This window comes from Bos grunniens, chromosome 28 (assembly GCF_055505025.1).
Source record: "Bos grunniens cultivar Pamir isolate PY7600 chromosome 28, Bosgru_T2T1.0, whole genome shotgun sequence".
Lineage (NCBI taxonomy): Eukaryota > Metazoa > Chordata > Mammalia > Artiodactyla > Bovidae > Bos > Bos grunniens.
This window is the reverse complement of record NC_141192.1, coordinates 2843974-2866612: the sequence shown is the minus strand read 5'-3', so window position 1 is coordinate 2866612 and position 22639 is coordinate 2843974. Positions and strand designations below refer to the sequence as shown.

Sequence of the window (22639 nt, the reverse complement as noted above, 5' to 3'; positions counted from 1 at the left end):
TGAAGAAGTCTGGCAGACTCACCCTCACTAAGTGGTCAAGGTCAGCGTCACAGCAGGTCCCTCCCATGGGACGCAACGAGAAAGGCATATCTCTTCTGTGTTGTTCTTTCCTCAAATCCATAAGCTCATTTCTAATCATTAAAAACCTCAGAGAAACCCAAGTCAAGGGAGATTCTAAAAATGTAGCTGCTGCTCTTTTAAAGTGGCAAGGCCATAGATCTGAGGCACTGGGCCTGATTGGAAGAGGTTAAGGAGACAGGACCATGAAATCCATGTGCTAGCCTGGATGGGATCCTGCACCAGCAAAAGAACATTCGTGGAAAAACTGCTGAAATCTGACCCGAATCTGGAGTGCAGTTAATGGTAATATGCTGAGGCTAAATTCTTAGTTTTGACAAATACACCAGAGCTTTGTGAGACGTTAACCTTAGGAAAAGCTGGGCACAGAATAGACAGGAACTTTCTGTATCATCTTTCTAACGCTTTTGTAAATCTAAAAAGTATTTCAAAATAAAAAGGTACAACATATATTCTGGAAGGTTCTTTTGCAGTCTCTTCAGAGTGGTTATCAAGACAAATCTATACAAGCTGGTCCTCTATATTTTATACATTCCAGAGTGTGATTTTTTTCCTTCTTTTCGAAAAGGAGCATGGATGATAAAAAGCAATCCCATGTGGATTTTTCAAAAGCCACTCTGGGAACTAGGTATGGAGAAAAATTGGCTCGAAAGCTGACCCAAGATGAGAGAACGGCTTTGCTTGGGGACGAAGCACCAAGAACTTGGAGCATGTTTTGAGTCAATAAAGGTACTCCTTGGACCAGAGTGTGTTTAGGGCTTGAGGGGACAACACAGAGAATGTGGTTACTCACCAGGGTGACTTTCCTCTGTGGCTTTAACAGCTTCGGTTTATGGAACGTGGTGGCGATGGGAGCTGTAGAAACACATCAAGGGTTTAGTTTGCAGTTCCTCCCAGGACCCCTAAAGTCCACATACCGTGAGTACCACAGACCCAGAGTCTTCTGGGTCCCTTCCTGCTTTCGTGGAGGAACTTTAGTTCCTGATCCAGGTAACAGCTGGACTGCTGCCCTTCGGGGAATGGTGATCCCCTCCTAGCCTTTGGACATGTCATCCTCTCTCCTCAACAAGGTCGACAAAACACCACCAGCTACAAAGAGGTCAGATGTGCAGGTGAGAGCCAAGTCCCCTTGGTTAAGGCTGAGGCTGGAACTTTCCCTGGGGCTTCCTCCTAGCTGCACACTAACCCTGACAGTGGTGACATTTGACCCTCACAGCCACCCTGTGAGGTCATTAGGGAAGGTCTTATTGTCCCCAAATGGGAGGAGGAGGAGGAAACCGAGGCTCTTCCTGCAACGTCATGCAACTGATTCATATTTAAATGAGTTGGGACTTGAACCCAAAGGCAGGCTCTGCCACGTGGTTCTCTGAGTCTGACTTTCGTCTTTCGTTAGACAGGTCACTGACCCCTCTGATAGAATGAGACGCTACAGCAGTGCACTGCCCAGCCCAGAGCAGGGGCCACCCACTTCCCTCCCAGACCCACATGTGCCGTGCCTCCCAGGAGGCCCGTGCCTTCCAGCCTCTTCTGTCCACTGATGTATGTTCAGACTCAGCACCACTGCCTTCTGCCACACGGCTCAAAGGCAGCTTAGGGAACATCCTAGAAAGCCCCGGCTGAGGAATACAATGGATCTTGTCTTGCTATTAAATTATTCACTGGGGCAACCCTTGTATTCCTAACTCTATATCAAAACCTTTGAGGTATGACCTAAATTAGCCACAGTTATTTTAGGAACTATTGAAAGACACCTTTAGTTCTTGCCTCAGGAAATGCCCATCTTCCTCATTTATGCTGCTCTGTCATGATTCCTTGGAATCAAGGAATAACCCTCATTTTATCCCTAGAACAAATCCAAACTAAATTATACACCTGGTTTTTATCCTTAGAAAAATCAGAGAAACTTTTTCCCTTAAATTAACAGACACCATTTTGCCTCATCCTGCTTTGCACAGATCATGTTAGCAGTTCAGAAGGAAATACACTTTAGAATAGTCTGTAGAGGTTGACCCCCCACCACAACCCCCGCAGCTCCCTGATAAAGCCCTGTGTGGCCAATGGCACCACCCCCCACCAGCCCACCTCAGGGACAGGGCTCAGATAAGATCAGAATCTAGGTGGAGTTTTCCAGGCCATATAATCAGGAATGCCGCATGCTTCATCTGTCCGTCTCCCATCCTAAACTCACATCAGACCCCAGGTGCTCTGCTCACCACGCGGGTGACCACTGGCTAGCTCCCTACCTTTGGCAGGAACTGCGGGAGGAACATCAGCTTTCTCCTTCCGCCTCTTGCCCTTCTTGGGCTGCAGTGGAGCCAAGCTGGTCACGCTAGTGACAGTCTCCCCCGAGCTGTAGAAGAGAAAGGTCCAGGTGAAGGCAAAGGCAGGTTTGTTCCAAGGAAAGGAAGCAACAGTTTCTGAGAACCCAGATGAACCTATGTAAGGCAGGAGGTGTTTAGAGCTGAAATGAGATGGCTCTGTGCTTATCTCCAGGGATGTTTGGTACTGACCCATGGCTAAGGATGATGAGATGAGCTAGTTAGGACTATGTGCTGTGCTGTGTAAAGTCCCCAAATCTCTGGAGAGACCCAGGGCCAGCTTGCTTACATTGCTTGGGGATGTAGAGATTGGTGGTTTACACGTAGTTAATGGGTTTACTCAGTCTGGCTTGGCTATATCACCAGTAGGGATTAAGGTATCACTAAAATCTTCTCCTTGAGCTCCCCTAACACCAGCATACCTTGCACATGTCTTTGTAGTTCACAGTCCAGAGACAGAGCAGCCCCTGTGCACGTGAGGAAGGACCCTGGGGAGCTGCAGCTGGGAGCCCCCAGAGGCCACCATGACTGGGCATACCTTATCCTCCTGCTGTACCTTCCTATAAGGCAGAGGCCAAAATGATCCTCAGGAGTGTGGTGAGCGTTTTCAATTATCTGGGTGGTCACTTATATAATCACTGTAGTATCTATCATATTTTATGTGTTAACCATTATAACCCAAAGTAATGAGTAAGCTTATATTACAGCTAAGAATACCAAGACTCAGAGATTCCAAGTGACTTGCCCTAAGCGACACTGTTGGTAAGCACCCAACACAAAAGCTGCAAACCCAGGCTGGCCTGATGTGAAACCTGTTGCCAATGCCACCTGCGTGACAGAGTTCACACACATCCTTGAATGGCCATCAGTCTTCTTTCAAATGCATCCTATTGGCTCCAACAACCCAGAGGAGACTGCCTCTCTTGTCCTCAGACACATAATCGGCCAGGTACGTACAGTTACCAAGACAGGCTATCTCCATGATACACAGGATGTCTAGAAATCCATTAAACTACGACCCAATAACCAAAATGAAGGAAGGTGATAAGCAGTTTCACCCAAGAGGAAAGGCTCATACCTAGGAAAACGTGCTAAAACTTCCTCAAGAAAGAGGAATCCAAACAAAAATGCACTGCACTTCCTTTCTGCACACATCAGATGGCAACAGTCAGACTTAAGGCAACACACTCTTTCAGCAAGGGTGTGAGGAGTCAGGCACTCAGGAGTATTGGGGGTACAAGTGGAAATCCTTCCCGATGCAGAGTAATTCAGCAATCAGGATCATGGGGCTATCAGAATTACAAAGGTTTATATTCCATGACCTGGCAGTTTCACTTCTGGGAATTGATTCTGTGGATATTCTTGCATGGGTACAATAGGTCCATACAAGTCCTCATCATGCTCTTGGTAACAGCAATAGAGTAGAGACAGCCTAACTGTCCACCTGCACGGGACTGGGGAAGGGAAGTATGGTAAATCCATTGGTAACAGCAATAGAGTAGAGACAGCCTAACTGTCCACCTGCACGGGACTGGGGAAGGGAAGGATGGTGAATCCATTGGTAACAGCAATAGGTTAGAGACAGCCTAACTGTCCACCTGCACGGGACTGGGGAAGGGAAGTATGGTGAATCCATTGGTAACAGCAATAGAGTAGAGACAGCCTAACTGTCCACCTGCACGGGACTGGGGAAGGGAAGTATGGTGAATCCATTGGTAACAGCAATAGAGTAGAGACAGCCTAACTGTCCACCTGCACGGGACTGGGGAAGGGAAGTATGGTGAATCCATTGGTAACAGCAATAGAGTAGAGACAGCCTAACTGTCCACCTGCACGGGACTGGGGAAGGGAAGTATGGTGAATCCATTGGTAACAGCAATAGAGTAGAGACAGCCTAACTGTCCACCTGCACGGGACTGGGGAAGGGAAGTATGGTGAATCCATTGGTAACAGCAATAGAGTAGAGACAGCCTAACTGTCCACCTGCACGGGACTGGGGAAGGGAAGTATGGTGAATCCATAAACGCATACAAAGTGTCCTTTGAAACTGGAATGAGGAAGCCATTTCCACCAGGATAAGGAAAGACCCATCGTTCAGTGAAAAGGCTAGGTGTTGGACAATGTGTAAAATATGTCACTTTTTGTATAAAAAAAGGAGAAAATGATATATATTAGTATGTATGTACACAAGTACAGAGAAACTTTGGAAATATTCACTTTGGAAATATTCACTTTGGAAACATTCATTAGAGAATTTAAAAAGTATTCCTTAGAATGTGGGTGCTGAGGAGCTAAAGAGATAGAAGACTGGACAGGGAGAATTATCACTGCACATATATTTTTTAAATTAATTACTTAACTTTTAAATTTAAATTACTAAACCAAGTGATTGTATAAGGGCTTCCCAGGTGGTGCTGGTGGTAAAGAACCCCCTGACAATGCAGGAGACGTAAGAGATGCGGGTTTGATCCCTGGGTTGGGAAGATCCCCTGGAGGAGGGCATGGCAACCCACTCCAGCATTCTTGCCTGCAGAATCCCATGGACAGAGGAGCCTGGTGGGCTACAGTCCATAGGGTTGCAAAGAGTCGGACACAACTGAAGCGACCTAGCACGCAAACATGTGACAGAATAATTTTTGAAAAACAGTAAATTAAACACAAATATCTATCTAAATATGTATATATTTAATAAAAGAAAATAGACTATTTTAAAACAGTCTTAGGGTTTTAAAATAACAAAGACTGAGTCACACAGTGACTAGTGGGGAAATTTCTAAGAATATTGTTCACACCAAGAGTCCCCAAAGATAGCTTATTTTTTATTGGGCAGAAACTCTAACTGGCCATGCCTTTAAGTATAAGGTCAACTGTGTAAACTCACAAATAGCCAAAAGGAATGTGTGTTTACAAAACTCTGGCCACTAAGAGGGAAAAAGGGATCAGAAACCCTCAGGATTGTTTAAATACACAACCACACGTACAGCTTCATTTCCTAGCATCTTAAAGCTTGAAAAATTTTTTTCTTTCCATTATAAACTAATGCATGTTCATGTTTTAAAATGGTAATAACAGACATGAAAACAAAAATAATAAGTCTATTGTAGCCTTTGTAAATATTTCCAGTCTTTTTCCTATTCTGTTTTATTTCTTTTTTTTGACTTTATTTTTGTGAGCAGTTCTGTGTTCACAACAAAACCGAGCAAAAGGTACAGAGATTTCAGACAGACCACTGCCCAGCCACATTATGAATGGTATATTCCACCAGAATGGTGTATTTGTGATAATTAAAGAAACTACTTTGACACATAATTATCACCCAAAGGTCACTGTTTAATTGGGGTTCGCTGTTTGTGGTGTACACTCTATGGGTTTGGACAAATTTATAGCGTGTCCACCACTAGAGTAAGGCACAGGATGGTTCCTCTGTGCTCCACCTGGTCATCCCTCTCCCCCGTCTCTGGCAACCACTATTTACTATCCCCATAGCTTTGCCTTTTCCAGAACGCCATACATCGTCTGAACCTTTTCAGATTGGCTTCACTCACTTAAAAATATGCATTTAAGTTTTCTCCATGTCTTTTCATAGCTTGATAGCTCATTTCTCTTTAATGTCAAATAATATTCCATTGTTTGAATGTACCAGAGTTTATTTACTCATTCATCTACTGAAGGACATCTTTGTTGCGCCCAAGTTTTGGAGATTATGGATAAACAGCTGCTTGGAGAAGGCAACGGCACCCCACTCCAGTACTCTTGCCTGGAAAATCCCATGGACGGAGGAGCCTGGTGGGCTGCAGTCCATGGGGTCGCTAAGAGTCGGACACGACTGAGCGACTTCACTTTCACTTTTCACTTTCATGCATTGGAGAAGGAAATGGCACCCCACTCCAGTGTTCTTGCCTGGAGAATCCCAGGGATGCGGGAGCCTGGTGGGCTGCCGTCTATGGGGTCGCACAGCGTCAGACATGACTGAAGTGATTCAGCAGCAGCAGCAACATCCATGGGCAGGCTTTTGTGTGTATTTAAATTTCAACTCTTCCCTGGCTCTTATACATTGTTTTTTAAAAAATAAAATTGTATTACAATTTTGCATCCTTCTTGTTACTTAATCTACATTTTCCAAATCGATATATCCTCCTACTATTCTAATGACAAGACATGCTGCAGTTTACTTGGCCCTTCCCCAGCATCTAAACATCTGTTTCCCAATTTGATACATAAATAACATTGCTATAAATATATTTGTGCATGATGGTTTTCCATTCTTAGACTTTTGCTTTTGAATTCTTAGAGCTAGGAATACTAGTTCAGAAAAAAGGATCATGTTAAAGGCTATTCAATACCCACTGTCAAAATGATCTCTGACAAGTTAGCACTATTTTATAGCCGCTTGGTCAATGGATAAGCATATTTATGTTTTCATCCTTTTTGACACCAGATTTATCAGTTTAAAAATTTTCTCTCATTTAATAAAGAAAAACGTGATATCTCTTTTTATTTGCATTTCTCTGCTGGCTAGGAGGAACCTTTCCGGTGTTTGTCTAATTGTGTTTTCTCATTTATGAATGATGTATGGACACCTTCTACTATTATTTATTAGGATCATGAGTTTTTCTTATAGATCTGCTTGCACTTTTTACATCAATCTGACATGCTTATTGCAAACATTTCTCCTGTTTTGAATTTTGGCTTTTTGTTAAATGCACGGTCATTTATTTTTGTTAAAATCACTTGATATTTTATTTTTGACCAAGGCCTAACAACAATGTGCTCTGCTATTTTCTTGGCGTTAATCCTCTTGCTCCTTAAAATAAAATGAAAATTTTGAAATATGTAAGTCTAAGCCGTTAAGTCCAGGGCTTTCTGTAAGCTGAAAAGACCTCTACCTTGTCAGCGCCATTCTCCCCGAAAACAGTGAAGCTGCACTAAACTCAGCTCTGCCTCACACCGTGGTCACGAGCCCTCAGATACAGTGAGTCACCACAGTGGCATATGGCAGACAACTGTCCTCCCCGCGCCTTACGTCTCCTGTTGGGCCAGCAGGCCTGGCAGGAAATTTTGACAAACAAAGTGCATTTTATGATTCACTTACAAGAAAAGTTATCCTACATCTTGGGTTGCAACAGGACTGTATTTTGTGTCTGACACAAGGGAGCGAGCATTGCTGGAGCCAGTCAAACCGAGGAAGGTAGAAGATAGGCCAGAAACTCCAGCTAAGTTAGAGAGGTGAGTGATTGAACAGAGTGCTGTTGTGGGAAACGGGGCAGTTCTTCTGGATCCATCCCGGGTTGGGGAGGAGGTGCACGTGTGGGCCCCCGTTGTGGCGTGCACAGAGCTCTGGCCCAGCTGCCTCTCGTGGGAGTCCCCACCCCACGAAGGCTGGGCGCCTCTGCTCCATGGCACTTCGTGGCTGGATCCAGCGAACAGGCTCTGGTGCGGGCAGAAGTGCACTGAATCTGCTTCCACTCTGAGCAGGGAGGTGACGCAGGGCAAGTCCCTCACTTCCCTGGGCCACATCTCCCAGCCTGCAAAATGGGGAGATCCCAGGTCGCTCAGTAGTCAGAACCCGTCTGCCAATGCAGGAGATGCAGGACACGCGGGTTCTACCCCTGGGTCGGGAGGATCCCCTGGAGAAGGAAATGGCAATCCATTTCAGTATTCTTTCCGGGGAAATTCCATGGACAGAGGAGCCTGGTGGGCTACCGGATAGCAAAGAGTCAGACACGACTTAGCGACTAAATAGCAACCACCACCCCCGCCATCTATCTCACAGAGCCATCATCAGGGTCAGATGAGACAGCTCAGCCTAAATTAGACGGGACATGAGCCAAGCAGCACGGATCCTGCCCTCCAGTCTGTGGATGCAGGTGAGGAACGGGGACATTCCACGGGGCCACCCAGCGAGAACAATTTTACCACTTGGTTATCTCACGGTGCCACGTCTTGCCCCTGAGGGGAAGCACAAACTTCAACTTAAATCTTGATCAGAAAATCTTTCTGCCTGATAGAGTACGGTGTGCTCTTCTAGAGCCACTGACATAGCCACAGACAGACGGGTACCAGGCAGGACAGAGCAGGCGAGCAGGGCGTAGGGAGAGGCTGCGCCCGAGTGGTGGGCGGCCGCCCTAGGACACCAGGTAAAGCAGGGAAACTGGATTCTACCAGGCCCTGAACTGATTGTGACCAGTCATATTTTGCAGAAGCTCAAGTTAATAAGAGCTATATCAGTCTACCCTACGCAAGGCACTGTGAAAAGTACCTGATGGCCATAATCTCTGACCCTCCTAGATGGGAAAATGAAGCCTCAGAGGGGTCAAGGCAGGCGCACTGGGATCTGAACCAGTTCCATCTGCCGCCAGGCCCTGAAGCAAGGACTCTGGGCCCAGCCCAGACAACAAAGAACAAGAAAACTAGGGCAGGAAGAAGGTCAGTAGAGCCAGATCCACAACGGCTGCTCTGGGCTTAAACCAGCTTCCTAAAGAGAAGGTAGCAGAAGGCGTTACCAGCATTTCACTGCGTTTTCAGTCTATACTAAACGCAGCTGCTCAGAGCTCTGTCCTGGTAAGAGAGGTTGGACTGAGTGCTGGGGTCTGTAGGGTGCTAGAGGTCACGACAACCGTGTTAGCAACTCACTGTCATCTGCAGTCACAGGTCCCCCTCACCAAGGTCAACTGCCATCGATAAAGGCCAAGGACCAGTGTAAGTAGGGTGAATTTCCTGACATCTGGCGCGAGGCTTCTGAAAGCGCTCCATAGACTTCCACTACACACAAGGTTGTCCACAGTCCATGCCAGGAGCTCTGTACAGCCTGCAGAACTTCCCTTTCAAGGTGGAAGAATGGTGCTCCCCTGGAAAAGACTTTTTCTCATAAATACGTCACATTATGTCAACACACAGAACTGCATCTGGTAAGTAGAAGCACTAAATGGGTGTCACCTGTGACTATCTTACCAGCGTTGGTATCATCATTATTATGGAATCTGCTCTCCTTGAATAGGGAGCTGGCTGGACATGGCAGAGGTCTCAGAAATCTGCACCAGGGTGGGAGCACCTACAAAGGACCTGCAGACCCCTGGGGATCCTGATGCATTACTTTCTGCATAAGACCTTGCATGCATTTTGCAGAGAGCATCAGGATAAGAGCTGCTCCTTTGTGAGGTCATTGCCAAGGCAGCTTCCTGTCCACAGCCTCCCCATGGCCTTTCATCATATACTGTTTACATCGCCTCAGAGGTTCTGCTGGGTCTTGTCATGAGAGCTCGTCCTTTGCAGTCCCTGCCCGTTCTCACTGAGTCTGCACACAGGCTTAGGTTTAGTTTGTAAGTTTAAGATCTCTGAACGCCAACTGGTAAGACTGGGAGGTGCTTCCTTAATATTCAGCGGTTCCATGTAGTGTTGGCCTTGGGTCATAAGAATAATGGCAAAACGCGATCCCTGGGGTTATCTGCCCAGCACCCACTCACTGCCTTCTAGGGCCGAAGGGACATGTTTGGGTGGCACTGACCCCCAACCCCTGCTCAGCACAGTCTCACCCTCTGGCCATAGAGCATGGTTCAGGTTGGTCCCATAACAGTGAGTGCAATTGCGTTTGCTTCCTGTGGAAGCAAGATGAGTCCTTCATGAGGCCAGGGTGAAGGCTCCCAAGCCACCTCTCCTTTTCTGAGGGGAGCAGGACTGGCTGGAAGATACATCAAAACCTGGAGGCAGCGCTGCCCAGAGGGAGGCTGGGGACAAAAGTCACTGCCCCGAGGGCCCGGTGTCCCCTGGGTGGAGGCCCACTCCCTGCAGCATCCCAGCCAGGAGCCAGCCGAGTCTTCTCCTGGGTAAGACCATCTGCGCTGTCCTTTCTGTCGCTTGCAATCAAAGGTCCGTAAATAGTATAGAGGGCTAGCTATTCATCTAAGAGTTGGCAGTTTTATTCATGCTCTTAGTCTGGGGAGATTAATTTGTACCTGGCAGGCTTTTTATGAAGATTAGAAATAAACCCCATCAAGTGTTCAGCCACAGAGGTACACGGGCACTTGATGAGTAATTATGAGGAATTAGTCCACAGCCGGTATTATCTCACTGAATCCTCATGACAACCCTGAGCCACAGGGACAAAGGCAAGTTGGTGCCCTTTTGGTGGAGAGTGAACCAGTCCCACAGAAGCTGAGAGACTGGCCCCATGTCACCATGCAGCTGGTGGCATATTCCAACTGATGCCAAAACCAGGTGGAGGTTTTTCATGTTATTCTAGGAATAACCAGATCCCATCACCACGGCCGTCCTCCCCTTGCATGCCTCTGCCTGGGACTCTGAAAGGAGAGAGGTGAGCCTGGCCCTGGTGTGGGCCAGGGATGCAGGAGTGAGACCAGGAGACACACACCAGCAGCCTATCGTCCCAGCCCTCGCCCACGGGCCTGCTCAGCTGAATGTGGTCACAAGGGGAAACACCTATACAAACCTATGCCTATGACCAGAGCTCACTGGACTTTTCAAAGTCGGGAAGAGGCAGAGCAGCTGCAGTCCTCTCCAGCCAAGTCCTTTCCGCTTCTCCTTCCACTGCCCTGACCTTTCTGCAGCATTTACTTCTTGTCCATTTGTGTGACCGCCAATACCAAAGCTCTCACAGTCAGACCCAAGCTCCCCAGGACGCCTGGGCCAGCGTGGGAGCCCCGAGCCAGGTGGCCTGGGCTGGTAGCCCTGCTCTTCCTGCTCTCACTGGTCAGGAGACCTTACCAACATCCACACTCTTTTTGGACTGGTTTCTCATCTGTAGGATGGGGATAATCACAGCAGCCACTCATGGGGTTGTTGTGAGGCCAGAAGGAGATGGTATGTGTCCCGTGCTTAGCACTGTGCCAGGCATTTAATAAATGAGGCTTTGTCATTACTTTTAATATGATGACTGCCATCCTCTGGAATCTGCCCTGCCACCATCTCCAGCCTCACCTCCCTGCTGTTCTGCCCTGAATCTCCAAGATTCCTCACCCCATGGATGAAATCCCTTCCCTAGCTGTGCTCTTCTCGCCCCACTTCTATGTGCTGCCCCATCCCTCTTCTCCTGGAATGCTCTAACTCAGCCTTCAAGACCTGGCCCAGATCTCAGCCCCAGGAGACCCCTGAGACAGGCTTAGGAGCGCCTCTGCTGGGTGCCCACAACAGCGCTGTGGCCACGGCTGCCGCCACCTTCTAGTTTCTCTGGGTCTCCCGGACCTCAAGGCGTGGGCTGGTGTTATTTCATCCTCACTCAATGGGCCTTACAAGCCTACAGAAGAAACATTTGTAAGTATTGACTGAGTAATAACAGAACTATTTGCATAGAGCACACCATTTACCTGTTGGAAGCACTTTATACAGACTAATTCATGAAATCCTCCCAACTCCTTACATGTTAGAGCTGCGATTGCTCTCATTTTATCAGAGAGGTGGAAAAATTAGCTAAAGGCACACAGCAATCTATGGCAGAGCTGGCATGTGACCTGAGGCAGCCTGGCCACAGAATCTTTCCCCTTCACAGCAGACTGCCCTTCGCAGAAGGAATAATGTTTTGCAGCGCTGCTCGCACTCACTATGCTTCACCTTGCTTCAGTACCCGCGAGGCAAGGAGTCACACACCTCAGTTTGCTTCAGTACCCGTGAGGCAAGGAGTCACACACCTCAGTTTGCTTCAGTACCCGCGAAGCAAGTAGTCACACACCTCAGTCTGGAGTTCATATCTTTATAGTCTCTTTGAAATCACATCTCTGCCTTCTCTCCAAGACCCTAAACAAATCACTTAGTAATCCCATACTTTGATAGTGGGGTATGTTTTAAAATGTTTATAAATCTCTGATGTTTCAGAAAAGACTGAAAAATGCTTTAAACTAAGCTCATAAAACACAGTAAAGCTGTGCCTGTAATTTATCCAACATGTAAAGAGTCTGTTGACCTGACTGTCTATCCTTGAGAAAGTGTATGCACCAGAAAACATGAAGAAAGCTTGGAAGACTTCAGCTGTAAATGCTATTGGCACAGATTACATAATGCCCACCTTAATGTCTCCCACTTGGAGATACTTTACTATCTCAAGTGCATAAGACGAGTTCAAGCAAAAGGTCAGGAAATGTACTGGCTGGAACTGCCTTTTTGTGGCCCCATCCACCCTCTTGACAGCTTTACTGAACTTGAAGAAAGGGCCCTGAGTGCACTGAGGAGGAGTCATGGTGTGGGGACACATCACAAATCTACGAAATCGGTGACCTTGCATTTACAATCTGATTTTCAGGAACTCTGGGGTACAGTTTCACAGTGATCAGTTGAGCTGCTCTCCAGATAGTTAAAATCTTGCAGTGCCCTGAGATGCTCGCTAAGGCCCAAGTGTCTGCTCCGGGAGAGGGTGATCCGCCATGGGAAAGGAACAGTCCTCCAGCTCTGCAGGTCAAGGCCACCCTCCCAGGAGACGGCAGTTTCCAACTTCAGGGCCGGCACACATGAAGAAGAGACTTGTTTTCCTCCTGTTTGAACTTCTCTCAAAAAGTCAAGGAATTCCCTAGAGTCCCCAAGTTCTGCCCCAGTCACTTGCCAAGGCCCCGCTCTCGGTGACCACAGCCTCAGGGCCAGCTCGTGGCCTCTTCCCGAGGGCCCCTCCCCTGCCTGTGCTCTCTGCCCATTCTCCTTAGGAGGAAGTGGCCAGAGGACAATGACAGACATTCATCCCAGTCACGGCTTGCGGGGCCCAGCGGCCCACGGCCACAGCGCTGATTGTGGAGCCCAGAGGTGGGAGCTCCCTGGCACAACAGGGACAGGAAAAAGAAACGCCTGGGCTATAGAGGCAGAGCACAATTCAGGTCAAGGCCAGTTAAAATGGCAAGGACTGACCAGTTCACGAGAGGCCCCGTGGCAGAGAGCAGCCTGCACTGAGCAAATCAGCCTGAGGTTCTCAGCAGAAAGCCGAGTGCAAGCCAGGAGGGCGCCCAGGTTCAGGCGGGCAGACCCCGCCCCTGCAGGGGCCTGGGGTACGGCGAGAGAGGCAGGTTTTCCAGAGGCAGATCTGTGGGCTGGCCCAACAGGAGACAGGTCGTGCGACGAGCTTAGCTCAGGCACCCAGTCTCGCTGACAGCACCTGCGGGTCAAGGCGGCAGCATTTAAGCGGGACTTTGTGCTCATCTCTAACCTCTGGCAGGCACTGCAGGACTGAGGGGAGACCAACTCTAATGCCCACCAGGCTGGGGTGACACCCTCAGTGTACTTACAGCATCAGCACCAGCTCGGAATAGATGCAACTGAGGGGGAAAACAAGTCAAGGGAAGGAAGCAGGGCCCAGACTCCCGCACCACTAAAGACTTAAGGCCAGACGCTAGATGCAAGTTCTGAGAAACACTGGCAGGCTGACCTCTCCAAGCCTATGCCATCCCCCGAGCCATGACCTCTTCCAGCGTCTGAAATGCCAATACTGGAGCCTTTTCAGGGCATATGCTTAAAAAAACAAAATATTTTTCCTGAGGCATAATTTACTCCCCATAAAATTCACTGATCATAAGCATACAACTCAATAATTTTAGTAGATTTATAAAGTTGTACAACCATTGCCTCAATACATCTCTATCATCCTACAAAAGTTTCCTCTTGCCAAATAAATAAGAGTGAATATGGCTGAGTCTATGTCTACTGTTTTAAGAAATCACCAAATTGTCTTTCCAAAGTGGCTACGCCATTTTACATGCTCCCCAGCAATATACAGTCTCGCCACATCCCGGCCAACATCTGACACTGTCTTTTTTTGTCGCAGCCATTGTAGTGGATGTGTAGTGGCATGGCTTTATGGTTTTAATTACAGTCCTTTAATACTAATGATATGGAACACACTTTCATGAGCTTGTTGGCCATTTATACATCTTCTTTAGGGAACTATCTTTTCAAATCTTTTTGCTCATTTTTAAAATTGAGGTACAGTTGCTGTGCAATACTAACCGAGTTTCAGGTGTACGGCACAGTGATATGCATTTTTTAAGGTTATATTCCATTTATACTTATTATAAAATATTGGAAAAATATTGGTTCTGTCCCCTGTGTTGTACCACATATCCCTGTGGTATACTTATTTTATACAGAGCAGTTTGTGCCTTTTAATTCTCTACCCCTATGCTGTCCCTCCTTCTTTCCTCTCCACACTGATTACCACCAGTTTGTTCCCTATATCTGTGAATCTACTCCTTTTTATTACTATTATATTTACTAGTTTTTTAGTGTTTTGCTAACAATTTAATTTCTTGACTTATTACAGGTTATTCAGATTATAGCTTTATTTTTAAATCAGTTTTGGAAAATTTCTATTTTTCTATGAATTTTTCCATTAATCTATGTTGTCTAATTTGTTAGAATACATTTGGATTATAAGGATTATAACCTTTTAATTTTTATAGGGTTTGTGCTGCTGCTGCTGCTAAATCGCTTCATTCATGTCCGACTCTGTGCGACCCAATAGACGGCAGCTCACCAGGCTCCCCCGTCCCTGGGATCCTCCAGGCAAGAACACTGGAGTGGGTTGCCATTTCCTTCTCCAATGCCCGAAAGTGAAAAGTGAAAGTGAAGTCGCTCAGTCGTGTCCGACTCTTAGTGACCCCATGGACTGCAGCCCACCAGGCTCCTCCGTCCATGGGATTTTCCAGGCAAGAGCACTGGAGTGGGGTGCCATTGCGTTCTCTTATAGGGTTTGTAGGAGTTCCTTTTTTCCTCCCTAATTGTGGTAATTGGTTTTTTCTCTCTTTTTTATTTTCGTGGACAATCTAACTTAAGGTTTGTCGGGTCTACTGATCTTCACAAAGAACCAGCTTTTGATTCCACTGACACTTCTCTGTGTGTGTGTGGGTGCGCGTGTGTGCGTTTTCCACGCTATTGATTTCTGCACTGTGTTCTTTCTCTCTTCAGATTTCACTCACACTTCTCGTTCTAGTTTCTTATGGTGAAAGCGTAACGTGTTGATTTCCAGCCTTTCTTCGCTCTGATCCAGGTCTTATGGTGAAAGTGTAGTGTATTGATTTCCGGCCTTTCTTCGCTCTGATCCAGGTCTTATGGTGAAAGCGTAACGCGTTGATTTCCGGCCTTTCTTCGCTCTGACCCAGGCATTCAGAGGCCGTAGATCTTTACGTCAGCACTACTTTAGTTGCATCCTATGTTTTGATACACTGTGTTTTCATTTTTATTTAATTCAAATATTTTCTAATTTCTCTTTTGACTTCTTCTTTGACCCACACAGTATGTAAAAGTATGTTGTTTGAACTTTCAAAACATTGAGGAATGTCCCAGATTTCTTTCTGTCACGAATTTTTATTTAATTCTGTTGTGGTCAGAGGACAGACTTGGTATGATTTCTTACATAAATAAAATACCTAATTTTATAAAGATATGTTTTATGACCTAGTATATGGTCTATCCTAGAGAATGTTCCTAATACACTTGAGAAGAATATTTTGTGCACTCACTGGGCAAATCATTCTTATTTGTCAGGTAAAATTGCCTCATCTTCTGCGTCCTGGTTGATTTTGTGCCCAGGTACTCTATCAATTCCTGAGAGTGGAGCACTGACACTTCCAGCTTTTGTTCTAGAATAATTGAAAATCTTTCTATTTTCTGTTTTTTGCTTTACGTATGTTGAGGCTCTGTAGCTAGGCCCAGGTAATGTGTCATATCATCCTGATGAGTTCATCTTTTATAATAAAAAACTTCCTTCTTCGTCTTTAGTCATATTTCTCGTCTTACGTGATTTCTTATTTGATATTAACTACCACTTCTCTTGTTACTGTTTGTATGGGAAAATGTGCTGCTTCTTTCTGCCCTTCATGGATTTAGATGAAAAAATGCACTGTCGTTCAAATCTGTGTTTCCTTGTAGGTAATAAATTGTTTCTCTTTGGTTGTTTTTAAGATTTTTTTTTTTTTTGCCTTTGTCTTTCGTAATTTTCTTCTTACTACCTTTCAGAGTCCTCCTTTGTTGGTCTCTTATATTATTTCCAGAACTGATAGTTATGTTTATTGGCAGGGAAGAAGAGCAGGGAGAAATTGATCTTACCCATCCTGTCTGGAAAAAAAGTCTCAAGTCTCTAAATACTCTTGAGTTTGCGCTATCTACTATAACCATTGTTACCTGCTGGGTGTGTCCCATCAGCTAAAGGGCTAGCCTCTCAGCACACCCATCACTAATGGACACATTCTGGACAGTAGGGCACAGGACAAGAAGGCATTGGTGGAAGGGGATTGGCAGTGTTTGTGGTCAGAAGGCATCCCGGTGGTTCAGTCCATCTGCCAGTCCTCCCACACCAGGGAACAGTCCTCCAGGAGCATGTGCCAAGCCTCCTCCGGCATGCACGCTGGGCCAGTATGAGTCACACGTTCACTGGCCCCTCTGAGAGTGAGAACCAGAATATGAAATCTGGAAACATGTGAGTGCATGCAGAATACATGTTTTTAGGTCAATCTGTAAACTAATATGCAGACCTTCAGATAAAGATATGAATTTAACCAATTTCTTGGTAATATCAAAAGAAAGTAAAATAGCAAAGACTTTACATGGAAAAAGGAAGAAAATATTCCTACCTGTTCTGAGGGCATTTCACCAAATAGTGTCTCACTGTGAAAGGAAAAAGAAACAGAAGATGGTAAATAAATACTACCTTAGATACATATGCCCCAGGAATTACTAGGAAATGTAGGTGGCCAGGTATTGTCCAGTGTTTGCACTAACCACCTCTCCAGGTTATCTTTGGATGAGTACAGTAGACTCATAGCAAGGACGCCATGGACACTTGATATCGTTCAACACCTGGATCAAGCCAGGCACGAAGCCGTAAACCTCAGACTTCCTGGTTAATAGCCCCCAATATTCTTTTTTTTTTTGGCAAGTCAGGTTGAGTTGGATTCTAATCTGAAGAGTCCTGGAATAACAGAGTCACCCAATCTCAGAGCTGTGCCTTAGATAGGAGAAAGCGTTCTCAGGACAACTTGTTTCCACTTAGATCCTCCTCTCTATAAAGTGGGTTTTCATTCTATGATCAAAGATCTTCCAGGATGTTGATTAAGGAGGCCCTGGGAAAGACAATCTTTTTTTTTTTTTTTGCAATGACATTCTCCATAGCAGGTAGCCTTCAGGAGAAAAAAAAAAAAAAATTCTAGCTGCAGAGGAAAAATAAGATTACCTAGGCAGTTATCCTAATAAGTGTCCAATCTAAGCTCACTGTTGAACTTACCTCAAATAGAAGTAAAGCTGAAACAGCCACAGGGCCCTGGAGTTGTGTAGTAGAGTGTTACATCAATGGCCCCAGTGAATCACACATTAATATATTCTATCTCTGCACATCCTTATATAACTCCCTCCTACACTGACACCGAGCTTGGCCATGTGATGAGCTTTGGCCAATGAAACATTAGCCAAAGAATCACAAGCAGAAGCATAAAAGGCCCTGTGCTTTGAGGCTTGTGCTCTCTCTCTCTCATTGCAGGGAACTCTTCTGTTACCACACAAACAAGCCTGGCTAGCTTACTGGAAGATGAAACCACGTGGAACAGACATAAGACATCCCAGCTGAGGCCCCAGAGCAGCCAGGCCCCAGTGCCCCACCAGCAGGCTGAAGCTGCATAAGTGATCCAGTTGAGGCCAGAAGAACTGTTCAGCTGAGTCCAGTTCACCTTTCTGATCTGCAGATAAAACAGTTGTTTTAAGCTCCTACCTACGGAGGTGACCAATGCAGGCTCCATACCAGGATGACAGAGTCTGAGCTTTGGGGAGTTTTTGGTTTATCTGATCCAACCCCTTGTTAGTAACTGAACTCTTTCTGCATTGTGTTCGCTAAATACCTACTATTTGCTGGCTAATTTATAGTTGCAATAATAATAAAATCATAGTTCATATTTATTGAACTCACCATGTCTTCCTGGCACTATCCTAAGCTTCCTATATAGGTCAGTGGTCTTTAGTCTGGGGTTTGCATACCCCTGGAAAGAAAGGTTTGAAGGACATCATTTTCTGGATCCTCACCTCCCATGGTACTCTTTCCTTAGAATTCATTCCACTGGAACTTGCCCTAGGTCTGGCTGTATTCCTTTCCCTCCCTCCCTGTTAAATGAGCCTTTCTACTTCATAAAATTAAGGCATTCCTCTCACCCATCCTGACTTGTACCTCAGAGACCTGTCCTGGGGCTAGAAGCCAGTGGGCACATCAATGGCCTCAGTGAATCAATAAATGATCTGGACTACTGGTGTGAGTGTTGAGAAAGCGAGTGACTAATGGCGGGGCACACAGACTTTTCACTGGAGGAGAGGTTTCCAATATTTTGCTTTCAACAAGGATTGAAATATGAGCTAATCCAGTTGTCAGCTGGTAGAGAATTAAAATCATTTTCCATGATAGATCATTATGACTTTTGACATATAACTTGAAAGCAGTTTAAAGTATTGAGTAGTGTAAGGAAACTTCATCCATTCCTGCCTCTTTTCATAGTGAGATTTTGCAGAGCTAACATCTATTAAAAATATAGGAATAGAAATGATGCTGAATTCTATTACTACGTAAATCCATACGAGGCTATATGAAGTAAAAATAAAAATCCATTTCCAATAACATTTTACTTCTTGAGATTATTAATTATTTATCTAAATTTATAATATATTTATGTGGTTTTGATTAATTTTATATTCATTTTCTAAATCTTTACTAATCATGCAATATTTACTGAAAACTCAATCCAAAAAAAAATTTAATACCTAGAGACTTGTGGAATAAGAACATTTTTAAAACCTTAATGCAAAATTTTTATACAAATACTGTTTTACAGAGAAATATAACTAGACCTCGCTTGCAATCTCCCTTAAACATGCATAGCATAACCACTGCTGATGACATAATCACGTCACCTGTGTTAGCTAGGGGTCGCCAGAAGCAGAGTTTGTCTATAAGACAAGGATTCGAGTGCAGAGGCCATGTGGGAAGGAATCCTGGAAAACCCACTGGCGAGTGAGGAAGGGAGACCAGGAAGAGAACAAAAGCAATAAAGGGTGGTTCTGGAGCCAGTCTCCACCATGGGTCATAGCTTAGTACCCAGGGCTCTTGACTCAAAGGCTCCCGGTGTCACACAAGGCAACCGCTGTGCATAGAAGCAGAAATTCAGGATGTGGTGCTTTTAAATGGTAACCTGTGATTTTCCGGACTCTGAGGACTCTAAAAGGAAGGGCTGTTTCTCTCACCTCTTCTAATAGGAAGATACCTGGGAGCCTGAGGTGTCTCTGCCTCCTCAGCTCGGGCCACACTACATCCACTGCATGGCTAAGGCTCCCAGATGACACATCCAGGTTGCAGGCCGTCACCCCCCGGCCTGTCCCTGCCACAGCCACGCCCCATCCTGCCAGTGCCTGTCGAAGTGTTAGGGCCTCTGAGGTCTGCTCCTGAAGGTTCGGCCAATCTGCTCTAAGGCTACCGTGTCCAGGTGAGGGCTAACCCCAGCCTGGACACGGTCTTGCCTGGGCTACAGGATGCCAGCCTGCAGGTGGCAGTTGTACCAGAGCGATGCCAAGCGATGCCAAGCGATGCCAAGCCCCAGGCTCTCGGGAGCTACGAGTTGCCATCTAGGAAGGACCTCGGCAACAACCACATGGAAGGCGGGAGGAAAATTCCTCAGCAAGGTCAGTCCCCAGATGGCTGAGGTTCTCTTGAGCAGAAACACGAAGGCTGAGGATGGGGCTGGGCTTGGGCTCTACCACTCCCTTGAGTGGGGACTTGGACAAGCTCCCCAGCTGTGTCCTTGGTCAAAAGGGAGCGACGCAGGCTGTCGACCGGGCTGGCAGTAAGGATCCATGAGGATGTGGAGGGGCCAAAAGGGGTCTAGCCTGCAGTGGGCACTCAGGCTGAGCCCTGACAGCTCACAGGGCTTCAGACGCTGTGTGCAGGTACGCGTGAGGCCATCTGGGCCCACTCCCAGGGGGCGGAGGGCAGCTGAGACCTGGGTTCCCAGTGGCCCCTTGAGAGGCCTGGAGTATGTGTCCTGGTCTGCCTTGTTGACTCTGGAAAAGAAGGACTTCTACTGAACTACCTATGTGGCTCTGTTTCCCTGCTCTGCCCACAGCCTAACAGGACTTGCAGCTCCAGGCAGATTTCTCCATTATGCCCCTGAGCCCAGGAAGAGATGCCTTTACAGCAAAACAGGCTTGGGGACTGCCCATGTGGCATCCGAACTCCAGCAGCTGGGAGCAAAGCAGCTGGGAGACAAAGCCATTTGCCCACCATTTGGTGAGCAGCTGTCATCTGCCAAATTCCAAGGAGAATGGGTCAGAGGCACGGGCCCTGCCTTGCACGCTATCCGCCTGGAGGGAGGGAGACACATGTGCACATGTGCAACACACGCCACGAGCTCATCAAAGTCATCAAGGGTTTGCAACAGGAGAAAAGCCTGGACACTGTGGAGAAGGTGGGCACAGGCATGGAGGGGGCGCCTGGAGCGCAGCACAGACTCCAAGCACAGTGGGCAGGGCGCAGGCTGCGGAAGACGGGTCTGCCTGTAGCTCTGGCTCTGGCTCCAGTGCTTTGGGCTCTGAGCTCCCATCCCGGTCATCAGCACTCTTCTCCACTCTACTCAGGCCCTGGAGGCTGACCTCTATGCACTTCCCTCTGGCTTCAGGTCTGGATGGGAGGACCAAAGGAAAGCATCCCTGGGACATGTGAAGGAGGAGGGCAGGAAGGGGCTGAGCAGAGGCTCCTGGCTCACTTCCTGCTCCCGCCTGGCTTGGCCTGGCTGGGTCCTTCCACGGCTCCTAGTGGTGATAACTCTCTGAAAGCTACAGCTCTTACAAGTTCCAGAACCTCTCCTCCTCTTGTCCCCTAAGGTCTAGGGTGGAAACAGCATCCCATGGGTGTTGGTTCCTGACGGCCTCCCTCTCCATCTCTCCCTGGTTCCCTTAGCCCTGCCTGCACCTCTGCAGAGAATCCCCTCTAGAAATGCTGCTCGGTGTCCCTGTTTTATTTTCCCCTTAAGCCATGGGCTCCAAATGTAATACTTGCCAGCTTTAAGAACTTAGGCGAACAGTAATCATCATTATATATATTAATAACTATACGCACATGTCATCATAAATACAGGATACTTACAGGGAACCAGAATGTGTTAAGGGTTTCATTTGTGTTTTTTTTTTTAACTTAATCTTCACAACAGTCCTATGAGACTGATACACTGCTGCACTCCTCACTATTTAGACGGAGAAGGTGAGGCATGGCAGGTAAGTCATAAGATAGGACATGAAGAGTTGTCACTGAACTGGAGTTATTTTAATTCCAAAGCCCAGCTATTACCCAGGTCATCTCTGGGAGCTGAAGTGTCCCCATATATTTCAGAAATTCCTAAGTGGCAGGGCACAAGAAGGGTATTTCAGAGGAAACACACAGGAGCTGATGGAAACGTGTCATGGAGGCTTGGTGAGAGGAGGGGCTAGGGAGAGAAAGCAGGCAGTATTCATAGGGAGCTAAGAGTCAGAGTCACAATTACTGCAATCACTCAGGAAGAAAGATTAAAGCAGGAAGGGGCTGAAGACAGCATCCAGGGGACATGGATATCAGCAAGGAAGGAGGCAGAATGAAGTGAACACTCAGACTGGACAGGAGAGGGGGAGGGAAGCCTTTCTAATCCCTGCCAGGCACAGTGTCAGATGCTGTAATTAAATTAAGAACACACAGCAATATTCAGTCTAAAGAAGGTGGTGTCCATTCCATGTCATTTAATAAATAAGAAAGCCAAAGTTCAGAGTGTGTAAGGAATGTGTCTGAAAACCCAGTCTTAAGCAGCAGAATCAAACCCAGGGTCATCTGACTCCACAGACTCTTCTGGGAGGAAGAGAGAGGTTAAGGGTGCTCAGAAACCACAGAAGGAAGGGATTTAAGAAAGGGGGGGAATGCAATGATGTCAACAGTGGTTACGGTTGATTTTCGCAGAGTCTAAGGGAGACATATCTCCCCCACTTACTTTGCTTGCCAGTCACAGGTAAATAACCCCTGACTCAGGATGTGTTTTGCCACCAAAGTGATACTTTGCCCAGCTGTCTTCTGTCTGTCTGTGGTTTGCTTGCGCTGTCACCCCAGACATGACTTTATCCATTCTCTTACCTCTGGACTTCCTCTTGCTAAACACAGACTGCCAGATGATGGTTAGGGTGAAGAGCAGGACACTGAGAATCCCCACACAGCACACGAGCACAGCATACACGTAGAGATCTGAAAGGCAGGGGCACGAGGGTCACTGCCAGGC

General features: G+C 46.6%; 1 protein-coding gene across 4 annotated transcripts in view; it reads right to left on the bottom strand.

The window, feature by feature from the left end:
* The window catches only part of VSTM4 (V-set and transmembrane domain containing 4), an 81475-nt gene that overhangs the window by 23857 nt on the left and 34979 nt on the right, over nucleotides 1-22639 (bottom strand). For 3 of the 4 annotated variants that reach the window (XM_086381612.1, XM_086381615.1, XM_086381614.1), the window contains exons 4-7: nucleotides 22498-22605; nucleotides 16952-16985; nucleotides 2322-2428; nucleotides 872-933 (exon numbers count right to left, since the gene is read on the bottom strand). In XM_086381612.1, coding sequence (XP_086237738.1) covers nucleotides 872-933; nucleotides 2322-2428; nucleotides 16952-16985; nucleotides 22498-22605 — 311 coding nt within the window. The remainder of the gene's footprint in view (nucleotides 1-871; nucleotides 934-2321; nucleotides 2429-16951; nucleotides 16986-22497; nucleotides 22606-22639) is intronic. The other variant, XM_086381613.1, reaches the window with a different exon arrangement.